The following is a 12,783-nucleotide window of genomic DNA, read 5'->3' as shown; positions in this document are numbered from 1 at the left end:
AAGGGAGAGACATAAGGGAGACAGCACGCAAGCACATGCACTCTCACTGAGTGTTTTAACAAAAAGAAAAAAGTTGCTTCCAAAATGCAAGCAGTGGAACGATACAAGTACTTAGGCCATGCTCCAAGGGAGGATATAATAAGAGGAAGTGATGCGTGCATGCCCTGAAGAACGAGAAGCAAGCAAATGAGAGTGATTAGAAAGCCAACCTGTGGTAAGCAATGGGCGTGCTTTAACCCCTTAGGTGCTGATGACGGCCCCCGGCCATCATGCATCACGGTACTCGTGTGCTGATGACGGCTGCGGGCCATCATGAACACGCCCACTCAATAAAAGTGCCGCACAGGTGGAGAATCGCAGCCACGCCCAAGGGGTTAAGCCTACTGTAAGCTAGCAAGTGTCTCACAAGTGACAAGTGACAAGTGAAAAATTTTGAAAATGAAACCTTGTCAGTGTTCATCTTTGTGCAAAGAAATGGAGGATAGAATCTTAATATAATTTGACTACATCGGGGAAAATTAAATGTGCTCCAACCCTTTTGTAAGAAGCAGACAAAAGATTATCTACAAAGGTCACTATAACATCTCTTCAAAGCTAAATCATACATGAATAACCTTACATTTAGCAAGAAATATCATTAGCAAAGTCACATTAATATAACTGATAGAATCACTTCATAACTGAGAATGACTGGCATGTGCTGTTGACTTGCACAGAATCCTTTTGCAGCATGGCAGTCAGGTGTTGCACGTATCACCAAATGACAAACAGGACAAAACAATTCAATTTATCATTACATTTGATCAGCAAAGCAGCAGATATTATTTTCCCCAAAAATATCCATTAATAAAATGATTGTTCTTACATCAGGGAGCTTCATGATGAAATCATATGCATTGGCTTCCTTAACAGCTCTCTCAATCTCCTCCATTGTTACATCTTCACGGCCATAGCGAATGTTTTCAACAATACTGGTATCAAATAGAATGGGTTCTTGGCTTACTACTCCAATAATTTCTCTGAGATACCTCACATTTAGTGATCGGATGTCCTCGCCATCAATAGTGATCTAAAAACATAAAACAGCATTCTTTTTAGTGGTCGTCACCATGACTGAAAATCAATAATTGTACTAAGCCACCAAGAGAAAACTAGCAAAATTTAAAATGACAAAAAAATAAAAAAAACATAACGGTGTATAGAAAAACATGGACAGATATCAATGTAATTTCCTGGGTTGACACTGGTAACAGTCACAAGCGTGCATTGCCCTAATTCAGATGATTAGAGATTAATCTACATATAGTGCAAAATCTTGAACTCTGGACCCTCACAGTGTTCATGCTGAGAGTTGTACTCTGAACTTAATGGTTGCACATACCACAAACAACAGTTAAGCCATATGAAATATGAATAAAGGTCACAGCATCCTCTGATTGCTCAGCATCATCAGATCTCCATTCTTTATTAGGAAGGTATATAGTATGATACCTTCACAACAAACTGGGTAATTGGTCATCATGAAACTACATCTACAATGTCTCCAAACAAATACTGCATAGTTAAATTATTATAAACAAGATGACCAAACTAGTTAACCCATTCCCAAATTCACCGGCATTTCATTAGTTTCTTACCGTGCCATACTCCGGGTCATAAAATCTCTGTATGAGTTGAACAGTTGTACTTTTTCCACAGCCACTGCTACCAACTAAGGCAACAGTTTGTCCACTATGTACCTTTAAGTTTAGGCCTTTTAAAACCTGTGAAAGGGAATAATACAAGAAATGTATATTTACCAATCGATATCTACTACAAGTCTCACGCAAAAATGGTCTGCACTGGCTAAGGTGAAGGATAAACATCTTACTGGTCAGATTGGAGTGGTATGACTATGGAAGAGTATTCCAGTACATGGAGAGTCAATAGGGTATGTGCTCTTTGTCTCATAAGTATTACTTTGCTTTTTCCTTGACATGGCTGAAGTCAGTGTTAGTGCTGTGTGTGAACTGACTGTTGGTAACCAGTTGCTTGTTTAAGTAATCTGCCCATCCTATTGAGCTGTTTAATATTGAGTAGACTGATGCAATTAAAGGAAGAAAACCTTCTGTGTGGTGGATGAGCTTACCACATGGTAAGTGTTGAGTGGAAGGAACATGTGTAAGTGATTGTCAAAACTAAAAACTTTATAGAAAGGGAAGGTGATTTTTAGGTAAATAAGAATCTGTGGAATGCTCTGAAAGGATAAATCATATTGTTTGTGTGTGCACTGGCATGAATTTTGGTCACAAGCTAGCAAGATAAGATACAGGTCTGGCAACATGGCTATTACACACTTACACACCCGCAATCTCAATTACTTGAATCCTACTCATCCTTTACAAAGCCATTGTTTCTCAAGGGGTATCTGTATCATGGAGACTGACAGTAATTTAATTCAGTACTGCTTAAACAAATTCTTCTCAAGAGCTATGATAATAACACCTTGCAAGTCTCTTCCTTTGTTGTCTACCATGCCAGTAACTCACAGGAGGCGAAGGTTAACCGGGAAGGGGTGTAGATTTCAATAATGAAAAATAGAAAGTTACCAAGAAGTCATTCGGGACACTATAAATGTAAGGACATATTCACAAACTACATTTTGTAGTATGTTTTGTAGTGAAGCCTGCGCTCAGCAACTGAGATTCCCCAAGCGGGCACCCCACTTTACTGAGACCGGGATGCTTGCTCCTGTTGGCAGAGTTTCTGGGAACGATGCCCCTAACAAATCTGTAGCCTAGCTCCTCGAGTCTGGGAAGCTTACATTGGCGATCGAGTTTCCAGAGGAGGATTCTGCCAACCCCTCTGCAGCTGGGCCCCTTGAGTCCAGGAATATTGTTCCTGGTGGCAGACTTTCCTGGGTCGGGCACTACCTACCCCTCTGCAGCTAGCCCCTTGAGTTCAGAAAGCTTGCCCCCAAGGAAGGTTTTACGGCGGCACAAGCCACAGAGTGTCTGGGTGGTAGTGTACCGGCAGTCAACCCCTCTGTGCATGGTGTGAGGAATGGGAGATGCCTGATGTTGTGGTCTATGATCAGGCCATTTTTAAAACTTTTTTTTTTGATCGTCTCCCCAGATCCAAAAAAGCACCACTCGAATCCACAGCGGAAAGTCTTGCTTGGATCTGCAAATCCAGGTGCTGGATCCAGGGCCAAAATGTGAAATTATTTTTTTTTTACTTCTGAACATGGGGTGGTCTTTTGGGACTCCTCCACCTGCACATGGGTCTTGTGCCCTTTCCTCATTTTTTTTCATGGCTTGGAGATGAAATCCTCTTTTTCTGTATTGGATGCCGCAACATTATCTCACATATTGCAGCCAGCCGTCCAGATCCTTTCAGATTCACAGATTCATAAATGGATCTTTGGACTCAAAAAGGCGATGAGTGAGAAGACTCTCTTAGTTAACAGATTTTTTTATTTTTATGGATTGCCAGAGGATCCGTGGAAGCTAAATTGTTATAGTTATAACATTTTCTGAGGGTTAACCCATTCACGCCGAACCTGAGCCTCTTTAAAAAGCTAATATCTCGAAATTACTAAACAGATTCACACTAAACAAAAGCACAATCCTTGAGTAAAGTTCTAACTCTGTGACAAGTTTGGTGTAGTTCTGTTCAGCTGTTTTTCATGTAACAGCATTCATTCCTATGGGATTTTCAATTGGAAATACCACTTTTGAGACCCCCTTCTTTTTCTTTGCCCCTGTTTTATAGATTGGTACAAAACTTTCCAGTAAGAAGCCAACATTGAAATAAGGTTTTTCCGACACATTTCATCAGATTCATCAAAAGGTGCTTAAGTTACTAGGAAAACAAAACATGCCTGTCCTATGGAAACTCGGTCCTAACTATAACTAAACTGCCACTATCGCCTCCAGTGTTATATTTTCACTGAAAAAACACAAAGTTTAAAGTCATGATATAGTTAGGTGTAATAAAAATATCTTTTTTTTAACTTAGAAACTCACTGAAAAAAACTAAGTTTAAAGTAACGTTATAGATTAATTAAATTTGTTGGTGACATTGTTTTGAACTAAGAAAACCACAGCAATTCACCAGTTATAGTTAGCAGAGCTAATTATAACTTCCCCGCCATGCAATGCACTGCTTATGACCTTACATATGACATCATTTATGAATCACTGATGACATCTCAAATGACATCATTGATGACATCATCCAATGAGCCAGTTAGTTTGAATTTATTTTAAGTCTACATAGTGGCAGGTAACCACCATATTACTTTTCTACCTAATTTTGTACAACCTGTGTCGAGCTAATGGGTGTAATTGTTTACAAAACTCAAGTGCTCCTAAGGCATCATACATGTGTAGAGGGATGGACCACATTATAAATGTTTGTACTGAAGAGTAACTCTGGGTGCAGCTGACAGCATGTTCCACACAAGTCTTTTGGTACTGCAGAAAAAGTTTCCAGCAGGGTAAAGATTCTACGTACTACATAAAAGTATTGTAAGCAGCCTTGAGTTTTTAGACAGAATTGTCTCAGCAAGCAAACTTCTACTTAACATAGAAGACTGTTTGACCCAGGTACTAGCCTGTGCTTGTTTTGCTTGAGTATAAAGGCTGCAGGTAGTATGATCATTAGCACCTTCAGACTGTGGTTATTTTAAGTGAATAGTCGCTCACTGAACAAGTTTTGCATAGAGTGTACACTTTGTTTAGTAGATTTTTTAATCCTCTGAGGTGAATTTCTCATGAGAATTTCACTGTCTGCAAACAAGCGTGGTACAGAGTAAACTCTCTACACAGAGTGAACACTGTTACCAGTACACACTTTTCTACACATTTCCACTTGATTTCTCAATGTAGGTCAGTGACTGTCAGGGATTTGATAGAGTTAAAGAATGTCCACTGTAGGGAATTAGTTATTTAACAGGGCTTGAGTATCCTGAGGAACTTTGATATACAGATTGAACACCATGTGCAGGATAGGTTACCTTTAATCTGTGGTTCATAGTCAACATGAACTTGGCTACCCTTGAAGTGTATGGTATAGGGTCAATGATACAAATAACACAAGCTTGATCTACTTATAGGGGTTGTACGTATGATAGCAGTAAAGACGCTTCATATTTTTCAGAGCTCTTTTTCACTTACTTTCATATCTCTAAGGGCATACCCATTTAATGGACGATGTGCACTAAATAGGGTTGAATTATGTCATCAGTGATGTCATCAATGATGTTATAGAACATGTCATGAGTGTTGTCATATGTGAGGTAATAAGCAGCGCATGGCAGGAGCACAAGTTCTAGTTCGCTCTGCTAACTGTAACTGGTAAATTTCTGTGTTTTTTTTAAAATGTAAAACGTTAATGTTGTCACTGACAAATTCACCAAACTATAACGTTACTTTAACCTTTGTTTATTTCCGTGAAGTTCTAAGGTTTAAAAAAAAAAAGATCTTTCACACACCTAACTTTAATGTTTACCGGTCCCGGGGCTCCACCCAGCAGCAACTGTTGATAATAATATGGCAGAGATTACTTCTCCTTCCTGGACAAGGTCAGATGTCGTGTTGTGGCGGGATAGATATGAGCTCAAATGAGCTATCGGGACGATGGACAGTCATTAAGGACTACTACGAGTATGTGCGGCAGCAGTTTTAAAACTATTTTGTGATAATTTTTTGAAAATATTGGCAACACTGGATGTGAGTTTGGCTGAACAGTTTAAGTGCCCGTATGCATCCCATTGAACAGTGTTTCAATTGTTATACATGCTTCATTATATATTTTGTCTGCTTTACTGGTAACATTGCAACTTTGGTTATTGCACTGTGCACTATATATTAGTATGTTGCGTCTTACCTACATTTATGTTTATGAAGAGCTTTAGGCAGCGCTAGCATGTTGTATTTAAGCTGCAATGGGAAAACACAGGCTATAGTATGTCTTCCATGTTTACCAATTGGGCTAGTGGGATGGGCTATTTAACTTATGAGCAATACATTGCCAAACAAGATTGACAAAGGCCTCTTGAAGGCTGAAACGCGTCTCTCCTTGTGCTCGGGATTGAGGGCATACTGCACTGAGAAATAAATGCCGATTCCAATGCCACTTCGTGTCCGTGCCTGCTTTCCATGGAGTCCCTGTGGGAGTTGGGTGTTTTGGTTCACATATATATATATATATATATATATATATATATATATCTTGGTGGTGAAAAAAAAAATATATATATATATACACGTATATATTATATACAAAACCATAAAGGAATCCATGGTTTAGGGCCCTCCTATTTAGCAGAAAAATTTGTTTCATATGCTCCTATGAGGTGTCCACGATCTAGCAATCAGCTGCTTCTGAAGGTGCCTAGGATAAAAAAGGCAAGACAGGGAGGCAAGGCGCTGTCTGTCATTGGTCCTACGCTCTGGAATGATCTTCCTCTTTCCCTCAGACAATGTGTGAACCATTCCAGCTTTCGAAAGTAAACTGAAAACTTCTTTGTTCCAGTGCTGATTTGAAATTTCTTGTTCTCTTATTTCCTTGGGCACTACTGACCCTCTGTGATTACCTATCTGTCTTTGATACTCTCCTTTTTTCTTTTTGTCTTTTGTCTTGGTCATTTGTATGCATAGTTACCGTTTAGGAAGGCTCCAACAGCGCAGAGATACTCCCTTGTGGAGTCGATTCTAGCGCTTTACCAACCCGCTAATAATAATAATTGAAATTCTTCCGTTATAGTTAGTTGTACTAACTGTAACTCTTGCGCCCGTAATCCACTGATGATGATGTCACATATTACATCATTCATGACATGGTCAGTGACATCACTGATGACATCACTGATGTCATCATCCAGTGAATGTGGTTTGGTTTGTTATTTAAAAATGTATTATATATAGCAATCTGCATTTAAGAATCAGTGAATATATAACTATCTTGATGGAGAATTTAGTAACAGTGTGATTGGCTGTTTACTTGACTAATTTATAGTGTCTCACTAAATATATTTGATAGTGACTAAACTGTGAATATCTGTATAACTTTGTCAGTTGTTGTGTAAACTGCTGCACAGGTTAGTTACTAGCTATATGAAAGTCTATATTAGTTATTGATTAGTTAACTTACTATTTGTATGGGAGAGTTAATGCCACTCGTTTCCCCCAGTTTATTTGTGACCTTTCCTGCCCTTTCTTGTGACCTTTGTGCCCTCTGTGCCACTCATTTCGCCCCATTTATGGTGACCTTTTCTGCCCTTTCTTGTGAAGTTTGTGCCTCTGTGCCACTCGTTTCCCCCCATTTTTTGTGACCTTTCTGCCCTTCCTTGTGACCTTTGTGCCTCTTGCCACTCGTTTCCCCACGTTTTTTGTGACCTTTCTCTGCCCTTTCTTGGGACCTTTCTGCCCTCTGTGCCACTCGTTTCCCCCCATTTTTTGTGACCTTTCTGCCCTTTCTTAGGACCTTTGTGCTACTCATTTCCCCCTTTTTTGTGTGACCTTTTCTGTCCTTTCTTGGGACCTTTGCGCCCTCTGTGCCACTCGTTTCCCCCCGTTTTTTTCTGACCTTTCTGTCCTTTCTTGTGACCTTTGTGCCCTCTGTGCAACTCGTTTCCCCTGTTTTTTGTGACCTTTTCTGCCCTTTCTTGTGACCTTTCTGCCCTCTGTGCCGCTCATTTCTCCCCGTTTTTTTGTGACCTTTCCTGCCCTTTCTTGGGACTTTTGTGCCTCTGTGTCACTCGTTTCCCCCCGTTTTTTGTGACCTTTTCTGCCCTTTCTTGTGACCTTTGTGCCCTCTGTGCCAATCGTTTCCCCCCGTGTTTTGTGACCTTTTCTGCCCTTTCTTGGGACCTTTGTGCCTCTGGCCAATCGTTTCCCCCAGTTTTTTTCTGAACTTTTCTGCCCTTTCTTGTGACCTTTGTGCCACTCCTTTTCCCCCGTTTTTTTGTAACCTTTTCTGCCCTTTCTTGTGACCTTTGTGCCACTCCTTTCCCCCTGTTTTTTTGTAACCTTTTGTACCCTTTCTTGTGACCTTTGTGCCCTCTGTGCCACTCGTTTCTCCCTGTGTTTTTTTGTGACTTTTCTGCCCTTCTTGGGATCTTTCTACCTTTGTGCCACTCATTTCCCCACTTTTTTTGTGACCTATTCTTCCCTTTCTTGGGACCTTTGTGCCTCTGCCACTCGTTTCCCCCCGTTTTTTCTGACCTTTTCTGCCCTTTCTTGTGACCATTGTGCCACTCGTTTCCCCCTGTTTTTTGTGACCTTTTCAGCCCTTTCTTGGGTCCTTTCTGCCTCTGTGCCACTCGTTTCCCCACTTTTTTGTGACCTTTTCTGCCCTTTCTTGGGAACTTTGTGCCTCTGTGCCACTTGTTTCCCCCCGTTTTTTTCTGACCTTTTCTCCCCTTTCTTGTGACCTTTGTGCCACTCGCTTCCCTCCGTTTTTTTGTGACCTTTCTGCCCTTCCTGGGATCTTTCTGCCTCTGTGCCACTAGTTTCCCCACTTTTTTGTGTGACCTTTCTGCCCTTTCTTGGGACCTTTCTGCCTTCTGTGCCACTCGTTTCCCTCTGTTTTTTGTGACCTTTTTGCCCTTCTTGGGACCTTTTTGCCTTCTGTGCCACTCCCCCGTATTCTTGTGACCTTTTTGCCCATTTTGTGACCTTTCTGCCCTCTGTGCCACTCGTTTCCCCCTCAATTGTTGTACCCTTTTGCCTTCTCTTTCCTTCGTCGCCCTACACCGCCCATGCCGCTGCGTCCCCTGCAGCTCCGCCCCCCCCTGACTTCCCATTCGCTGCCCCCGCCTCCCTGCTGCTTCTCACTCCCACCTCCCCATACATGCCGGCCGCTACGCGGTCGTGCCGCTGGCGCACGGCAAGCCTGTCTGCGCCCGTCCGCTCCTGGACAGCGCCCAGTGCCAGAACCCCTGGCCCCCGTCACCGCCACGACGACCGCCGCCACTACGACACCATTACTGTGCACGCTCTCAACCCCGGACGGACCCACAACTGCTTCAAGGCCTCCCGAAACGCACACACAGTCCTTTCACCTGCCGGAACTGCAACTACACCAGCCACAGAGCCGACAAACCACCCGCCAGAAAAGACCTCAACCACCTCCGATGCTTACTACTGAACACCCACTGTGCACGCAAACACGCCGTCGAGCTCTGGGAACTGCTCAACACAACCTCCCCGACGTCGCCTTCCTGACAGAGACCTGGTTGAATAACTCCTCCGCACACGACATTGCCATAGCCATCCCAGACGGCTACAAGATAATCCGCAGAGACCACACCAACGGAGTCGGAGGAGTTATTGCCATCGTCCACAAGAACAGCAGCAGGGTCTGGACTAGCACTGACAACGCACTCAGCACCGCCAGAAAAGACCTCAACCACCTCCGATGCTTACTACTGAACACCCACTGTGCACGCAAACACGCCGTCGAGCTCTGGGAACTGCTCAACACAACCTCCTCGACGTCACCTTCCTGACAGAGACCTGGTTGAATAACTCCTCCGCACCCGACATTGCCATAGCCATCCCAGACGGCTACAAGATCATCCGCAGAGACCACACCAACGGAGTCGGAGGAGTTATTGCCATCGTCCACAAGAACAGCAGCAGGGTCTGGACTAGCACTGACGACGCACTCAGCACCGCCGAACACATGCATTTCCAGATCCACACTGACCCCAACTGCACCCTCAGAAGCACCCTCGTCTACCGACCCCCCGGACCCTGTCCCCAGTACAGCGACTCCATCGCCAACTTAATCAGCACGCACGCCCTGGCCTCCACCGACTACATCCTCCTCAGAGACCTGAACTTTCACCTTGAAAACAACAACGACAGCAACTACACCACCCTGATCGACAACCGCGCCAAACTCGGACTGAGGCAACTCGTCACAACGCTACCCACTCCACCGGCCACATGCTCGACCCATCTTCTCCTCAAGCCCGCCAGTCTCGGTCAGCCACACCACCGAACTCCTTTGGACCGACTGCCACTGCATCCACTTCACCTTCTAGAAACCCACCACACACCACTGCACCCAACAGATCCCCCGCCGCCACTGGAGAAAAATCACCAAAGACCAACTACATACAAACCTCGCTCCCAGCCCACCCACCGAACCCTCCAACACCGACGTCGCTGCTCACAACCTCAGGCGCTGGATCGAGGACTGTGCCAACACCCCGGCCTGCTGAAGAAACCCTCCCCCGACAGAGACACCAGCTGGTTCACCCCAGAATTCCTAGATTCCAAGCAAGCCTGCCAGAAACTAGAGAGGAAATGGCACAGTGAACAAACTCCGGACAGCAATGCAGCACACAAGGACACCATCTGCAACCACCACCAACTCTTCAGGGCTGCCAAGAAGACCTCCTTCAAAGACCACCTTGACAACAATGCACACGACAGCAAGGAGCTCTTCAACATCATAAAGGAACTCTCCAACCCCGGCTCCAACACCAATGACATTCAGCCGTCGCAAACCCTGTGCGACTCCCTCGCCACCTTCTTCCACCGCAAGATAGCAGAAATCCACGACAGCTTCAACACCCAGACAGCCCCAACAGACCGCAACACAAAATACCCTCCGCACACCATCGACCACGTCCCCTTGCTAGCCTGGACCAGCGTGAGCGTCAATGACACCATCAAGACCATGAGCACAATCCACTCCGGCTCTCCATCAGACCAATTCCCGCACAACGTCTTCAACAAAGCAAGCAGCTCCATCGCACCCCACCCACGCAACGTCATCAATCTCTCCCTTGAGACCGCGACCTTCCCAGAGAGCTGGAAACACGCCAAGATCAATGCCCTACTCAAAAAACCCAAAGCAGACTCAAGAGACCTCAAGAACTTCCGACCCATCTCTCTGCTCCCCTTCCCAGCCAAGGTCATCGAGAAAATCGTTAACAGACAGCTAACCCGATACCTCGTAGAGAACAGAATCCTGGACCCTTCCCAGTCAGGGTTCCGCAGGAACCACAGCACCGAGTCCGCCCTCATCGTCTCCAACGACAACATCAGGACCCTGCTAGACAACTGGGAGACTGCAGCACTCATCCTCCTAGACCTCTCTGCCGCCTTCAACACCGTCTGCCACCAAACACTACGTGCACGCCTCCACGCCGCAGGGATGTGAGACAAGGCTCTGGAATGGACCACCTCCTTCCTCTGCGGCAGAACCCAGAGCATCCGCCTCCCCCTGTTCCGTTCCGAAGCCTCCGAGATCACCTGCGACGTACCCCAAGGACCCTCCCTCAGCCTGACACTGTTCAACATTTACATGGCCCCGCTTGCATACGTCGCCCGACAACACAACCGCAACATAATCTCCTACGCCGACGACACTCAACTGATCCTCTCCCTCACCAAGGACCCCATCTCCGCCAAAGCCAACCTCCATGAAGGAATGAAGGCCGTCGCCGACTGGATGAAGATCAGCCGTCTGAAGCTGAACTCGGACAAGACAGAGGTCCTCATCCTGGGCTCCAACCCGTCAGCCTGGGACAACTCCTGGTGGCCAACGGCACTGGGGGCAGCCCCGACCCCCACCGACCATGCGAACAACCTGGGAATCATCCTCAACTCAACGGTCTCAAAGACCAAGCAAGTCAACGCCGTTTCCTCCTCCTGCTTCAACACTCTCTGCATGCTCCGCAAGATCTACAGATGGATCCCGACAGATACAAGAAAGACAGTCACCCAAGCCCTGGTCAGCAGCAGACTCGACTACAGAAACATCCTCTACGCTGGAGCCCCGACCAAGCTCATCAATTGACTGCAACACATCCAAAACACCTCGGCACGACTGATCCTCGATGTAGCACGACACGGCCACATCAACCCCCTCCTGAGAAACCTGCACTGGCTCCCTGTCAACAAGAGGATATCCTTCAAGCTCCTCATCCACGCTCACAAGGCACTCCACAAGACCGGATCAGCCTACCTCAACAGACGGCTCTCCATCTACACCCCCAACCGCCAGCTACTCTCCGCCGACGTCCCACTCACCACCGTCCATCACCGTCCATCCCAAGAACAACCACTGGTGGGAGATCCTTCTCCCACCTCACTGCCAAGCCATGGAACACCCTCCCACTGAGCCTACGACAGACCCAAGACCTGCTGACCTTCAGGAGGATACTAAAGACCTAGTTGTTCGATCAGTAGGGGCCCCCACCTCCCCCCCAGCGCCTTGACACCCTCACGGGTATGTAGTGTGCTTAATAAATGGCTGATTGAATGTGTGTGTGGTCCGGTGGGGGATTTGTGACTGCCCAAGGATATGTGAATAGTTAATTCAGTAGGTATATGACGTTAAGACTACATGTTATAATAGTTGTTTGGATGAGTGAATATCCTTATGGGTGTGGTGATGAGCAAATATATTTCTCAAAGGTACATGTCCAACAAAGTAGAAAAATAAAAGGCAGTGTATGTGACATTTGTTGTATATAAATAGGTATACATAAGACTCATTGATTGCATGAGTAACTGTATACTTGTAATAGTGATTTCATAACACACTAAGTATAAGTTACTATCTATATGAATAAATGAAGTTGTATTTGTATAAGTGTGTAGCTGAGTATATGTAAATATGATACATTGTTTGCAAAAATGAGTAGGATGACTGCATCACTGAATAGGATGTGTGCTGGTGTGTAATGTCAATATAGGTGTATATGTATATTTGATAGTGTTCTATTGATCATTGATCATTGACAACATGTATGAGTGAATCTATAGGTAATTGATT

The 12,783-nt window shown here is 45.0% G+C and overlaps 1 protein-coding gene across 2 annotated transcripts in view; it reads right to left on the bottom strand.

Moving 5' to 3' along the window:
• LOC147688904 (ATP-dependent translocase ABCB1-like) overlaps positions 1-12,783 on the bottom strand; it is a 509,764-nt gene that overhangs the window by 199,807 nt on the left and 297,174 nt on the right. For both annotated transcript variants that reach the window (XM_086941799.1, XM_086941800.1), the window contains exons 12-13: positions 1,638-1,763; positions 866-1,069 (exon numbers count right to left, since the gene is read on the bottom strand). In XM_086941799.1, coding sequence (XP_086797925.1) covers positions 866-1,069; positions 1,638-1,763 — 330 coding nt within the window. The remainder of the gene's footprint in view (positions 1-865; positions 1,070-1,637; positions 1,764-12,783) is intronic.

This window comes from Lissotriton vulgaris, chromosome 10, assembly GCF_964263255.1.
Source record: "Lissotriton vulgaris chromosome 10, aLisVul1.2, whole genome shotgun sequence".
Lineage (NCBI taxonomy): Eukaryota > Metazoa > Chordata > Amphibia > Caudata > Salamandridae > Lissotriton > Lissotriton vulgaris.
The sequence above is the reverse complement of the archived record's forward strand: the minus strand, read 5'-3'. Positions and strand labels throughout refer to the sequence as shown.